The sequence below is a fragment of the Opisthocomus hoazin genome, chromosome 8, assembly GCF_030867145.1.
Source record: "Opisthocomus hoazin isolate bOpiHoa1 chromosome 8, bOpiHoa1.hap1, whole genome shotgun sequence".
NCBI lineage: Eukaryota > Metazoa > Chordata > Aves > Opisthocomiformes > Opisthocomidae > Opisthocomus > Opisthocomus hoazin.
Genome location: NC_134421.1, coordinates 70790413 through 70806075, shown reverse-complemented (window position 1 = coordinate 70806075; position 15663 = coordinate 70790413). Strand labels below are relative to the sequence as shown.

Sequence of the window (15663 nt, the reverse complement as noted above, 5' to 3'; positions counted from 1 at the left end):
TACACCCCCTTTAAGGCTAAGTGATCAGCTACTCCTGAAGTGCTGCGAGCATTTTTTCCCAACGTAAGAAGGGCTATGGAAAATTAGCTTTGGTAGTCTAACTGTTAAAAATCACAAATGCAATTTCAGGTGACAAAGAGCCATCTCTCTAGCTCACTGGGAAATAAACGGCAGCAGCAGAGTTTACTGGAAAGGTCACACAAACTTCTCATAATGCAAAGCCAACGGGATGATGATGATAATCTGGCACTGCAACAGGAGCTAACAGTACCTTCATCCCAAAAGCGTTACTGTGTTACCCCTACAACAACGCTAGATAAAATGCAACTTTTACCATAACCCAGCCTTGTCCAAGCTTAATTATTCAGTGGCTAATTTAACCACTGCAACTAATTAATTAGAACAAAAGAGTTACAAGCAGAACAAGCACAATACAACACAAAAACAAGACTAAGTTCTACTGGAATCTACTCTGAATATTTTTTTAAAATTCCATGTCAACAGACATTTCCTTTTAGCAAATTGTTTGTGAATAGTTGATGTCTCTATTAGAGAAACATCTGGAGCCTTTGTTTTTGAATTTACTTCTCAACATTTGAGATTGACCTTTTCATTTCTAAATCAGGTTTTATCCTGATCTCTTCAGGGAAAAAATACACTGCTGGTTTGCAAGTACAGCAGCCACTGTACCTAAGTCACCAAAACCCTGGACTATGCCTCAGCAGGCCTTCTCCTGAACTCCACTGCAGACTACGTTCACGCAGAGAGTCCTTCTAGAACTCCAATTCTAAAGTCAACACATTTCTTTGCACTTTTCTCTATTAAGTACGCCTCTTCTTCAAAGTTCCCCATACATTCAACTCATTCTCCATTTTTTTTAAATTCCCCTGTCTTCCTCTCAGCCCAAGACCCTTCCCATCTTCCATTTGAATTCCCTGACTTTCCATTGCACCCTGTATTTTTTTTCCTCCAAAATCCCTTTACAGCCACTTTATTGTATCAACTCGCAATTCTTCTACCGTGTCTCCTCCGCAGCTCTCCTCCCCATATCCCTTCTTCCTCCCATCCCAGCATTATCCTGCTAGAGTCAGGCATGAGGAACTTGAAGAGAAAACATACACCGCTCCTGGCACCGCTGATGCTTTGCATCCCAGCCAGGCCTCCCAAGCTTTACAGAAGCTCAACTGGATGCAGCAGGATCCCAGCAAGAAAGGAAATTAATCCCTTAAACACCAGAACTACCCATGCTGGTTTGTGCAGGAAGCAAACGTGGCATCTCCTTTTCGACAGAAAGGCCCTGTTTCACTGCTTCCTGAGCTAGACAAATGTCCACGCTACGCGGCTACAAAGGAAGAAGAAAAGTGAAAGAAGAGACAGCTGAAGTTGTGCCTCCGTTCATGTCACTGTTCTTCACTTTCCAACCTCCTTATAACGGGAAACAAAGGAAAGGAAGGTCTAGCTGTTTATCTTTACCACATAGTTGATAAAAGAGATGAATCCCAATTACCCCTTGTTATTATGTCACACACACAACCTTTTCTCTTAAGGGGGTTACCTGTTGGGTAACTAGTGAATGTTTCTTCAGTTAAAACCCATGCTTCAAGACAGAGGCAACACAAGTCCCACCTACAGGACAGGACCCTGAAAGACTAAATTCAGCTTCAGCATCATACCACTGAAGTAGCTGGCCATGACTACTACAGAGCTCTGAGCAGTGATGAAAGGGCTAAGAGTAACAAAAAGCACTTACAATAAGAGTGTAAAAATGCTTACAAGGATATGAAATATAATATTTTACCTTTATACAGCTCTATTATGATAGGTACTGGAGCATCATGTTCAGTTTTGTTATTGCCCATTTTGTAAAGGATGTCAGAAGCAGTAAGTGCTTGACATGCACAGAGATTTGAAGGCTACCGAAGTGCCTTACTGTGAGATCTTTTTCAGCTCAGGCTATTTGTCCTACTTGATTACAACCTCTAAACACCTTTGCCAGGAAAAAATGGCAATATTAAAGTGCTATTTCATCTGGTACAGAAGCTTGCAAAATAAGCTATGACAAGAAACTGGAAAAATACAAATAGGAAATAAGATGTTTGTATACTTTTTTCAAATAGTTGGGGAAATAAACTCCTAAATTTATCAAAAAGCAGCGAAATCTCACTTTTCATACCTGCAAGAAGAGGCTGCATGAATTTCCTGAAAGTATGCTGTGACAAACAAGTAACGAACTCAAAACACAATAACCTCGTGGAACTTTAACATTTCACAATATACAGTAACATGAATTACACAAGCCAAAGGTCTTGGACTTTTTTGTTACCTCCTATAACCCAAGATACATTCACTTCACAGGTTTCGTACGTCAAATACTGAGCAAAACAGGCCAAAGAAAATGGCTCAAATGAATAGCACGAAAGCTCTCGGGACTGAATGGCCTCTGGCAGTTACCCCTGTCCACACTTCCGTCTGTCTGTTGTCCATTTCTACTCATATTTTTTACAGAAGCTGACAAAATAAACAATTTCATTCAGAAGCTCAACATCAGCATCAGGTCTGAAACGTTTATTCATCTGTCTGGTTGTTCAGTCCTACCAAATTATTTAATTCATGTTCTATTCACTCAACTGATTTTTTACCCATCAGTCCACTCTTGAAAAATAAACCTTTCCCCTCCAGTAATCTTAACACTTCAAACTCACATCCATCTCACATTTTCCCAATGTAAGCATTTTAAAAGTCATCAGTACTTGAAGGTCTGAATTTTGTGGCTCTCCCTGCACGCCGCACATCAATACCAGCACTTCAGAAGCACAGCATTTTTCTGTGCAGCAATTCATGTATTACTAACAACATGGGCATGTGCAGAACTTACTTCTTTCTCGGTATCCCTGGATATACAGGTCCACTGGTTTTCCTTCACACTGTATGCCCAGAAATCAGCCAGATCCTGAGTTCCATCCCAGCCACCAAACAAATAAACAGTTTCTATTAAAAAAAAAGGAAGAACATGTTAATTTTATTTTAAGAAGAAAATGGCTTTAAACAGGCTAATACCTACAAAACATCTGTGACAAATGGACTATCAGAAGAGAAACTGAAACCGACTGTTGCTTAAAGCACCACTCCTCTGAGTAGAGCCACTCACCAAGACACAGAACTGTGGTTTGGTTTAGTACTGGAAGTTTTTAGGACCGATAGACAGCCAATTCTCAAGCAGTCATTTTCTACTTCCACATCTACATAAGAGGCAATCAAATCCACAGCCTTCTGATTAAAATACTAGAAAAACGAACAATATTTAACATCTTGGGTAGTCTAAATTTTAGCCTATTAGTGACATCTCAGCTTTTACCCTGTTTGGTGCAAGAACTATACATTAGAAAGACTTCTGAGATAGCAGCAAAGCTTTTCTGCTTGGTCCATCCTTCAGAAAGAAAAATTTACCTCAGCTATGAAATCTTCTTCAAGGGAAATACCTTGCATAAAGTAACTTACCTGATGCCACAAAACCAAGTAAGCAGAAGAGTTACAGATTCATTTCAGTGTTTCAGGCCTATCTGTCACCTTAAAATCACAACCACTCTGCACACAGCAAGTTCAAAGGCTTCTCAGACTCACCGATAAAACTAGATGAAGCCTCTGAACATGGGAAGCATTTAAGGAAGAAGTCTCTGTTCTGACACAGAGAGATAACTTAGCTGCTGCCCTGTACAAAGATCACTATCTGGTCTCAAAAGCAAAAAAAACTTCATTTTTAGACTGCACTAAAAACACAACACAAAGCCAAGTCCAAGAAGAACAAGCCACTGACGACCCGCAGAGCTTTGAAAAACTCCTTTAAAATCCACAAAACAGTTTTACTATGGAGGTAATGGCCAATTTTTAATCCAACACCAATTAAATAGCAGAGTAAGAAGCACGACTATAAAACGCGAATAGTCCCTGACCCTTACCTACCATCAGGATAGTGGTCATCACCATGGAAAGGTTACCCTGGTTCATTAACTTTAATTACCCTTCCTCCTGGACTCAGGGCTCCCAGTGTTCCATGCAAAGAGCAGGTCCCTTTGTGCGCATAAATTCTCACAGCTCACAAAACCCACATTACCACAACAGCTTCATTGATAGCCGAGAAAAATAAAAGATTTGGCACCAGCTAAGTATCCTATTGGGGCCTTGCCAAAACGTCATGCCTGCCTGTAAAGGCTTTGTTGTCTCAGATGAAATTTAATAGCAAACCTGAATGAATCTGGTGAAAATTCAGATTTTGAAAGTTACCTAAATCAAGCTGAGAGAATTTCAGTAAGCACTGAAAGCGGAGGAGAATCACACAGCTAGTGTGAACTGTGAGCATCCCCAGAGTCCGAGAGCAACCACGACAACACAAATGCACACAGTGTGCCAAACTTATTTTTCATCTTGATGTAAAACTGCAGCTCAGATGAAAGAAAGGCTCCACCACTATCTACACTCAGAACGACTATAATTTTTTAGTCTTATTACAGAACTATAGACATATTTTTGTGGGAAGTTTCTGTACGTTAAAAGGAATTTTTAATACATAAATGCATCTGTTGCTGGTAATGTCATGAAAACAGTTTTTCATAGCTCTTCTAAAGTTTGCAATTGTTCTCCCATGGTGTAAGCAAAAATTAGTTTGGGTTTTTTGGTTGGGTTTTGGGGGCGGTTGGGTTGGTTGTTTGGGGTTTTTGTTGGTTTTCTGGGGGGTTATTTTTGTTTTGGGGTTTTTTTTAATGAGTTAAACTCCACTCCATTCCCCAATCAGTCTCACACCTTCTGTTCTAGTTATCAATTCAGATTTTGTGGGGAGGGTTCTTTTTTTCATCCTGCATTGCAGAGCTCCACCCAGAACAGAACCAGGATGCACTCCCAGGCATTGCCACCTAAACAACATATCAGCAAACACCCAAAGATGAGGGCAGACACAGGGAAGAGACCACAAACTTCCAGGCAGCAGGAGTGGGAAGCTGGAGGGGAGCACAGCAGCCTCACATCAATATGACTATTTCTACTTCAGTAGCACTAGGGAACTCAAGATGCAAGCAGAGCATCTCCCTCTGGGAGTGGGAAGGATTCCTCCTTTGTACCCAAGCAATACATAACACAGCAGTATTGATGCTGCTTTATTGAAGCAAGCCTCTAATTCTGCTTTAAGGACACAGCAGCAGAATTTTCAAAGCTACCTGCAAGGCAACGAGAAAAACATGAAAGCGGTTGTATTTACCCAAAGCTTTTACCAGCTATGTTTAGGAAGTCAAATTTCTCCTCCAGCATCTTAACCTCATCTTCTCTACGCTTATTTTTGAACACAAATTCAACACTTTGAATTAAATATACTCTGTGAATATTTCTAAACTGCTTGCTCAGTCAAAAACGTTTCTATAATGTCCGAGCTTTTCTCTTCCTTTATTCTCTGGAAGACCAGAAGGTGCCAGAGCACTCCTCAAATTATTAGAGAAAGTACGTTCCCAAAAATTATCATATTTCCTGTCAATCTCTCTTTAAGTTCTGTTTTTCAGAAAAGTATGCAAAGCAACGTTTTGCAATCCCTGTTAAATACCAAAAAGTCCTGGAGTAGTTTCGGTCTAGGTTCACGTAAGTTCTCCAAGTCAGCTTTTCTAACTTCTCTTAACACCATCCCCTCTGTGTGATGAAATCCTTGGTAGGATTCTGGTACAGCAGGTCTTCCTCATCTGATCAGGAAGTTACGTGGCAAATTGCTAAAGCCAAGCTGATAAGAGATGCTTGGTATGCCTGAGTATCCCTGTTTTCACCTTCTAATAAACAGGCACAATGAATATATTCATCCTGGGGACATATTTAACTAAACACTTTGGTCAAACAGTATTTCCATGTCTCTGCCTCAACAGTTCTCCATAGAACGCGAAAGAATCATGGACCTAAAACACCTGTGGAAGACACCCAGTCCATCAGTCACCTCCCAGACTCCTCACAGCAGGGCTAACTTCAGCAACGGACCAGGCTGCACAGGGAAGTATTCAGTTATACTTTTAATATCGCTAAAGAAGGATATTTCAGACTGTCTGGACCCCTTCTCCAACGACTGATCATTTCATTACGATTTCACACCGTCCAAGTACCTAACTGGAATTTCCCTTGCTGCAATGTGTCCATTGCCCTTCATGCTATCCATCTGCACCCCCGAAAACGAGTCTGGCTATCTTCTCCGTGCTCTCCCACCAGCTAGTTGAAGACAGTTCTAAGATCCTGCCATGAGCCTTTTCTTCCGCAAGCCGAACAGAACCAGCTCCCTAAGCATCTCCTCATACACCACGTTCTCCAGCCCCTGACCACCTTCATGCCACTTCACTGGGCTCACTTTCAGATTGTCACCATCCTTAGAGAACCCAAACTGGGCACAGTACTCCAGATGTGGCCTCAAGTACCAAACAGATGGACACCATTCCTCCCCATAACCTGCTGGCCATACTTCTGCTAACACAGCCTAGCAGGAGGTTGGCCTTCACAGCCACAAGGACACACCGCTGACGCACACTCGGTTGTCTACCACCTTGCAAATCTTCTTTCCATGCAGTCAGTCACCAGCCTATACTATTGTACGCAGCTGTTGCATCCCAGGTTCAGGACTCGGCATTTGTCTTGGCTGACGCTCACAAGGCTCTCCCTGCAGCCCCTCAGGGTCCCCTTCACTCACAGTCCTGTTCTCAAATTCATCAACCACTGCCCTTCTAGCTTGCTACCACCCCAAACTTGACAAGGGTGTTTTGAGAATCAGTGTCCCTAGAACTAAAGGTTCATCTCAGAAGTAAAAAAATTTAGGCATAAGAGATCTCAAAAGCCTTCTACATAAGGACACCAGTTCCCTATGTAGTAACCATAGATTTAGTTATCTGCAAGCAGCATTGTCCACTTCATAATGAGCACTTAGAGCACAGCTATGAAGGCAGACCTTAAATTTTCTTGAAGTATCACACCACTTCATTTCTGAATCACAGTTCAACGTAGATGGTGGCCAGACGTAAGTTTTCTCAGGCTAGGGCTGCTCTGGGTAGGCATACAGTCTTCCTCTGAAATTCAAAAGCACCATGAAGTTGAGTAATCTCCAGGATTCAGCAGCTGTTTGTGTTTCGGAGCTTAGAAGCCATCTGTGTTTTGTTTTAGAGATCTCTTCATCTTGTACACAAGTCCTGTCTTTAAATCTTATGGATAGCAGTGTTTTCCTCAGGCAAAACAGCATCCTTGTCCATGTCTGCCGCTCTCACTTCATCTTTTTCATCTTTCCATGTTGCTTTTGAACCAGCCTTGTCATTTCCACTGTTGCCCACATACACTATAGGCACACTGTGCCCACTTGCTCTCAATCTCCCACTGATCCCAACCCACAGATTTGTTCTCACTTATCTAACAGAATGAAGCAAGCAGAACTTAGTCCTACGAAAAGGAAAAGCGAAATAATGTACAACCAAAATTACAGAGTAGCTTCATTTCAGTGAGTGAACAGAGGTAGCGCATCAATAAAGACTATTTCACTAATATTTTCCTTCAAGAAATGTTTCACTTGCCAAAGAGAAGACAAATGCAGACAAAAAAATCATCCTGATTGCTTAGCTATTATTTCCAAAACAGCCTCATCAAAAAACTGCAGAAGGATTTAGATAAATGAAATAAAAGATGAACATTTAAACAAACAGGATACATCAAAACAGATTCTTTTTTTAAATAGAGTGATCTCTATATAGTCTATAATGCTGTTACCAAAATAAATCATATGGCTTTATGGACTACACTGTCACTCACATAAAATTGCGTCTGCCCTGTAAGAGCAGAGGAGATCAATTCCACCTTACTGACGGAATTCTAAACCAAATCTCCAAAACACGGTACACGTAATCCCCTAAAGTACCAACGTTATTCCTTAACACTTCAATTTGGCAAGCCACTTTCCCATTCCCATTGTCTTCTAGGATAACAACTGGTATTTCAAAATGATTGCTATATGTGAATTATACGAAGGCCAAACCAGAGGGCATAAACAAAGTTATGTTAATTGAGGTACCAGTGCTGGACACCTACATCTCGTCCAAAACCACATTAGGGTTTAATGCATCTGGGAACGCAGGACTATATACAAGCCTGCATTCTACTGCTTGAATATTTCACCAGGGCTTACATAAATAGCTGTGTAACTTTTCATGACTGACATTCAGCGCACCTAACAGAGTATGTTCTTGTGCAGTGGGGTTGTTCTCACTGTTGGTGTTTTGGGGATACTTTTGTTTTAACCTATGCACCTGGGCTGTGACTACCCAAATACTTCCCCTTCCTTGTAGAAAAGTGCAGAACACTCTCCAGCTTCCCATACGGAGAACTCTGTAAGACCTGCACCTCGCAGTAAACAGCAGAGATAATATAAGCCTTATGTTTTCATTTACAGTCTGAAGCTTTAAAGTACATAACAGTGCTTTCTAACTATAACCAGGAATGTTTCCGCATACATAAAACAGCTTCCTAATTTTGCCATCCGGAGTCATTCCAGTCTGAGTGTTAATGTAATTAAAAGCATGGGAGACACTGAGAATCAGTAACAGCCATATTATTTTTTTTATATAGGAAAATATCAGGCTGCATTCTCAGTTCTGTATGCCAAAATGCATACACTTTCATTTCAAACTGCTTTAAGAGTTTTTCAAAGCACAGAGAACACTACACTTCTAAGACAGCTGCAGCAGGTATTAAGAACGTGAACATCACATGCAAAACAGCTACAACACCAGTTACTGGTTGCCAGCAGAGATCCCAGAATTGCTCTTTCAGTTACTTTCAGCCCACCCTAATTGGAAGATAAAACACGCTAAAAGACAGTTTAGACCAAGTTAAACTACATTCCACCTGAAATGGAGCATAAATTCTCAGTGACTCAACTACTGTCAGTAACTGAGATGTAGTACCAACCTATATCCTCTGTCCCCAAAACATGTGCATCCAGCAGGCACAGTACTATTACAAAACCTACTAAAAATAAACTTGTGTTTTTGTAGTCAGTAATAACCAGTTAACATTTCCTTGAGGTTAATCAAAAAGCAGAACCATTTGAGTTCAGTTATAGCTACAGCGGGTCTGGACATCAGAGATTAAATTTGCTTCCAACACCTTTTCTATGCGATACGAAACTTCAGAACCTCTTTATGGCCTTAAGTTGCGTCAGGGGAGGTTTAGATTGGATATTAGGAAAAATTTCTTTACTCAAGGAGTTGTAAAGCATTGGAACATGCTGCCCAGGGAAGTGGCAGAGTGCCCATTCCTGGAGGGGTTCAAAAAACATGTAGTTATTGCACTTCGGGATATGGTTTAGTATATGGTGGTGTTGGGTTGATGGTTGGACTTGATGATGTTAGAGGTCTTTTCCAACCTTTATGATTCTATGTATGATTTTGGTGTTTCACTTAATTTTTAAAAGATTAAAAGTTGAAGAAAATATTAATTTTTTGAAAAGGACTTCACCCCTCTAACATGGAGTGCAAATAATTTTTCTTCAGTTGCCAAAGACCTCTGAAAAAAACAACTCAACAAGTGTGTGGGTACGGAAGGGAGGACGTCTCAGGGAAAGAGTTCGCTGCTGCTCCTTTTTCCATTAGCACCAGATTTGCTCAAGGTTAGCCAGGGAGCTTTACAGCTCCAGTCTGTAAAATACATCCTGACTTAACTGGCTAAATTCCCAGTGTCTCATTAAACACTACCTATATTCAGCAGGAAAACTCAAGCAATCAGCAACAGCTGGTTTTCAGAGTAACAGCACCAAGAACTTCCCCTGGCCTGTTCATGAGCCAAATTAAATGGCAAAACCGATAATCTCAAAAACATTTAGGCTTTTACAAGCCTCAGTGGGCCTGGAAGCAAAACTAAGGACAACTTCCCAAATATCCCACAGAGAAACTTTCCGAAGATATCCCACCACCACTGCATAGAGCTACAGCAAGCAAGGAATAGCATGACAAAGGGAGAGCCAGTTCTCCCACACTGGGACTCTATTTCTGTAGGTGCTCTCCAGCCAGTTTTGTGCAAGTTAAAAAAAAAGGTATCCACGCTTTTTAGCTGCCCTGTTAAAGCAGAGTGAAAACTTAAGCCAGAGGCAGAGATAATCAGCTTACTAGGACTTAAGCAAACCAACAGGAATGGAAAGGAAGCCTCACACTACTGCGAATATATTATTTTCAGGAGGTCTAAAGGCCTATCGTTGCCAAGTTGACAAGCCTCATGTTCCTTCGGCACGCCTGTTGAACAGCCACTGCCTACTTATCTGCTGAGGCCACTAGGGAGCGTTCCCAGCTTCTTTTGGAGGCCAACACCAGCAATCCGCCAGCAGCATTTTATTCTGATGAATCTCAAACCTCTTCGACCAAAAAAAAAAGGTTTGCTTTCATATACAAAATAACTCGAGTGCTTCCTCCAGAGCACTAACTACAGTGAGTAAAAGCCAAAGACTGCAGCTACTGCTGCATTTTTGCTTGTTCACTGTGACTTGGCAATTTACTCTTGAAGGTGCTATCCTGTCACATGCTTCGGTCCTCGTCCACGTGACCACAACAGATACGGCCACGGTAATTTTTTGCCAACTCCCTCAATGCCACCTTACATTCATCTCTGCTACTCACACCCCCATCTTGATTCTCCTTTCCTAAGAACAATGCTTTTACTCATACAAATCATTTACTTAGCAAACATGCAGGCAGATGCATTCCTTATTTTAGTAAGGAATGACGTACCACAGAAATCTGATTAAATAAAAGCAAGACAAAGACATAGGAAACTACGGAGAACAACAATCACCCAAACTGTTACTTATACTCCTCTTCCCCTTCTCTCCGTGGGCTTTTTGAAACGCAGGCTGAACCATTCTTTAAACTGCTATAGGAAACATAGTCGCAAAAATTGTCTGAAAAATTATATTTAACAGGAGTTTCTTGCACACTGTGGAAATTAGAAGCCACTCCAACCAAAATACAGGGAATATTTCAACACATCAGATCTATTGCTTGAGCACTATTCCAAAGAGCATAGTACGCAGCAGATAAGGGAACTCATCATCCCTAATTTCTCATCCGTTGTTTACACTCCTGCTCAAAGGGGGTAGGAGGGACAAAAAATTAAAAATAATTGTTCTTGGTTTCCTTGTTAAGACAAGACAACGACTAAGGCATAACAGGGAACTAATACAGAAGAAAGAGGGTAGGAAAGGCAATTGGAGTATAGTTCCAGAGAAAAAGCGGAGTATTTAATACAACTATCAGAAAGTGCAATTTTTTCTTGAAAAGCTGAAGTTAAGACAATCTCTGCATATTTGTCTGAAAAATATCTGATTAAATAATTAAGTCAATTAAGAAATTTAGCACCTACTCACCTGTCTGCACATCTATAACCATCTGATGGCCACCTCTCATCCCTGGTCGGCTGTCTTCCCCATCACCTTTAAAAAAGACGGAAGGGAGAGTTTTCCGTTAGAAGAATTTTGAACCAAAGAAAGCTCAAACCTCGTGTATGGCCTAAACACTACATAGAAGCAGAGCAACTTAGTAACTCGCCATTCTTTAAACATTAGCACAACACTTTTTCCAGGTAGTATTCTTCTGTGCATTATAAAACTGTACAGAGTTTTGTACTGAATTATCTGGCAACTGATAGCACAGATAGCTGAAGTGAATACAGTGCTCTACTGCAATTCCGAGAGCCCTGGCAAGAAGCTTGAGAGCTCCTGAAGCACGCAGGGCCACACAAATGAGGCCTGAGCCATCTTTGCAGCTCTCCAGCGGTGAGGACACAGACAACTTTCTGCTCCCCTTCTGTCTCTCCCCACCCGAGAGGCTGAAGGCTGAGCAGCGAGAACAGATGCTCAATGAAAGCACAACGCACCCATGGGATGGAAGCAAAGAGGTAACGGTATAGATGCAGCGTAGCTAACTTTGCACCAATTACTTACTCTCACTTGTAAAGGAATTCTAACTCTCCAACTAAAGCAGCTTTCCAACCACTTTAGGTATCTTAAGCATTCAGGACAGGTGTCATCTATGAGAAGCAACATTAGAAGGACAACCAGCATTCTGCGGGAAGAGAAATCTGCTCGTATTCACAGATAACCCTTCCCAAGAGGTTTGGCTACAGTGCTCCACATTTGGCGACTGTCCCCTTGAACCCTACAGTTGCTGTATGACTCTGATTTTTGTACTTTGTAGTCCAGGCTGCCACTTCAAGTCCCCTCTCTAGGCAGAAAGCAAGGGGAAAAGATTCTGCAGTTTAGACTCACTGTATAACAGACCAAGATTTCAAAAGGTGCATCTCAAATGTCAAATACTCCCTGTTAAGATAATGTATTTATTTGCCACTCTGCTGTACATTCAGGTCGACTCCATGCCTTAAATCCAGTCACACAGGTAACTGCTCTCATATGCTTAACCTATACCGAGATTTGCTTCTGAACAGATTAGCTATCCTTGAAGGTACAGCTAGCGTTCCTGCAGCATTCCCTCCTCAACAAGAAATGAGGTTGCATTTCACTGACTTTGCAGACAGATGCAAATTTTTCATAGACTAAACCATTTCCTAGAACCACTGTCCTAGAGAATACTTTCTTGCATCATTTTCTTGCTCAATATCCTCAAAAGAACAAGACAGAACTGGCAGTACGCAAGTTATATCTTTAAAAATGTCCTTACCTTTGGTGCTCTTAGGGATGATCTGTCCCCAGCGAGGTTTGTATTCTTGTTGACTGATATATTGATTGAATAAGCCATCTGCAAAATAAAAATTTTGCTGTGTAAATTCTTTATACTTCCATTATAGCAAAATCACTTTTAATGCAGGTAACTTCAGCCTAACTCATTCCAGTCTGCTACTCCAAAGCCTTCATTTTAAGTAAATCCTCTATACATGTCAAGTTAGTTTGTTAAACTTGTTAATAAACTAAACGTGTAAGCACTAAAATAAAAGAATACCCTTTATTAGATCAGTCAAGAATTATCCAGTTTGCCTGCCAGGTCATGCAATTGTCTATAAATCTCCAGTGTGGTGTATTTAATTAAGAATAGAATCCCTCCCCCTTATTTAAGCAAAAGGAAAGTTGCCAGTGCATGTGAAATTCTACCATTTCAGTACAAGTTAAGTTAAAACTAGGTCAGGCAGCATCTCTGGAGCTTCATCTAGGAAGAAAAGGGAAGAGAAAAGCAGATTGTTTAAATGCTATGATATGGGACAACCAAGCTCTGGATGAAAAACAAAAAAATAGTTTACATTCTCTTCAGAGAGTTAAGCAAGAAGAGAAACAGAAGACGCATTAGGTCACTGGCCAGATATGCCAACTGCAGCATTTCTGTAAGAAGCATTCACTCCAGCACTCTATCCAAGCTCCCTCTGTACACCTACCACATTTCACCTCTTCTGCGTCAAGGGGTCAGCTCCTAATTCTGGTTAGGTGTTATCAGTCTATCACATCAATGTTAGGTTTTTGAGAAGGACATTCATAACAGCCACTCTCTCTAGGACCGCTCTTCAGTCTGGGCAGGACTTAGCAAGCATTTGGGGAACGTGTCGCTATTGTTCATTGAATGTCTCCTCAAAAAAGCCTACCTTACCTTCTGCAGGCACAACAAACATTAGACCACTAATGGCCAGCCTCTTGACCACTGCTCACTTGGCTACATCCCACCCATGACCCCACCATCTCAAGACGCAAGCTCTTCATGACAAGTATTTGTTCCGCATTTATGCATTACCTGAAGAAAATGGGAGTTCATACACCCAGTTTACGTCACTAGTGTAACGACCACAGGCAGCTGAGGACTCCAATGACAGATTTACACAGCTCTGTACTGAAATGGTGCAGTGCACACACACTGCTCAGATGTAGGATGCATTCAGGGGTCCCTAATCATGTAATACCCAACAGCTATGCTACGCTCTTTGGTAGGAGAATGGCACCTAGCAAACTTGCTCAGGAATTAGTTACACATTTCCCAGCAGAGAAAGGAAAAATGAAATTACCAAGTTGTATCCAATACTTTTTAGTTCTTCCAATCCAGTAATTGTGGCTCTGAGGTAAGAATTTAACAGATTACGAATACCTCTGTTTATTTATAGAAAATCCCTTGGTAGGCATACAGACAAAAGAATAATCCTAACTGCACACGTCCCTATTTATTTATAAAAAGGTAAAAATCTTTGTTAAGCACAACACAACATTCAGAAAATGTTTCAAAAGCGTTTCCTGGCATCCTGTAGTTTGTCATGACTGAAATACAGGTTTTAATTAAAACCAAAGCCAGCAAGTACTTCCTGGGAGAAGATGAATACTGTATTTAGAGACCGTCTAAGGGGAAAATAAGGGCACTCCAGAGCTACTGAAAGGTGCTGAATTTGGTCTTAAAATACAAAACCACTTTCAACTTTCATAAACTCAGCTCTGCAAGTTTTTCAAATTAAATATTCTGTGAAAGCAGAGCAGATTTTACTTTCACCTGTCTTCGAGCCAAAAACATCAGCTCTTTCCTAGCACTAGGTAATTGAGGAAAGCCAAAAAAGTCTGCTCAACGTCTGTAGAAAAGTGGTTTACTTAAGGTTTTAAGAGTAGGGTTCCTAACTCCCACTTCTTCAGCATTTATGAAGTTGGACAAGACGCGAAAGGCTTTAGGCTTGAGATTTCATGAACTCTGATTCAGAGAAGCCAACTTCCAACAGCACAAATGCAGGCGCTGTAAGAAACCCCAAACTGACTCAGGCAGATTTTTCTAGCCACAAACCTAGACAGAAACCCAGCCTTTTGGTTATCATTACAGCGTTTGGTCTTCAAGACAGAATGCAAAACTGTATTTATCCCTATGGCAGCCAATAGATAATTGGACATAAATAGCTCAAGAGGATGAATTACACCACATAACGATCTGAAAGGGTGATTTAACCTCTCTCCCATGCTCTACACCCACAGGCTGCACTTGTCAAGATAGGACACTTCTCCCCTACTGTGCCTTCAGCCTCTTTTATTAATAATGCTTCTTGTCTTCCATGGGACATTGGTTTGGAAATACTCCAGCTTGCTTCCCAGAAATGTTTCTTTCTGCTGGGAGCAGTTCCACATTCATTCTGCTCACACTGCAAACCAGAAGCAGCTTGTTTTGGAAGCTGAATCACCACCTGTCTGACAACACCAGGCAAAAAAAGGAGGATTTCTAGGTGGATTCTGCATCCAACGCCAAACCTATTCTACTGCACTCCTTCTGTTTCTTGCCAGGATAGCACTGCTGACCAAAAGGCCTCCAAAGCTTCTGTGAGGCCCTGAAGATCCAATCTAGGCCTGCTCAGGTTTGTCAGCTGTTTCTAATGAAACAGAAGTTTAAAATAAATTTCAAGACTCCCATAGAAAAAGAAGTGTTAAGTGCAAATTTTTAAAGGAAGTTTTTTCCTTCACTCCGGAAGCCTCTCATTTCAATGTCCCTGTTTACTCTCTAAAACTATGTCCAAAACCAGCACTTTTATTCTGTACTATTTTCAAGCCCTTTGCAGCAAGTTGTGACACATTTTGGATGTACCAACACGAAGTTCACAGCTGTTAAAGCTTAGTAAATTCTATCTCCCTGATAACCGAAGCCTTTATTTTGTCAGCCAACTACAGGT

At 41.1% G+C, this 15663-nt stretch overlaps 1 protein-coding gene across 3 annotated transcripts in view; it reads right to left on the bottom strand.

The window, feature by feature from the left end:
* The window catches only part of MKLN1 (muskelin 1), a 100063-nt gene that overhangs the window by 43865 nt on the left and 40535 nt on the right, over nucleotides 1–15663 (bottom strand). For all 3 annotated transcript variants that reach the window (XM_075429464.1, XM_075429467.1, XM_075429466.1), the window contains exons 7-9: nucleotides 12714–12791; nucleotides 11405–11470; nucleotides 2876–2988 (exon numbers count right to left, since the gene is read on the bottom strand). In XM_075429464.1, the coding sequence (XP_075285579.1) occupies nucleotides 2876–2988; nucleotides 11405–11470; nucleotides 12714–12791 (257 nt within the window). The remainder of the gene's footprint in view (nucleotides 1–2875; nucleotides 2989–11404; nucleotides 11471–12713; nucleotides 12792–15663) is intronic.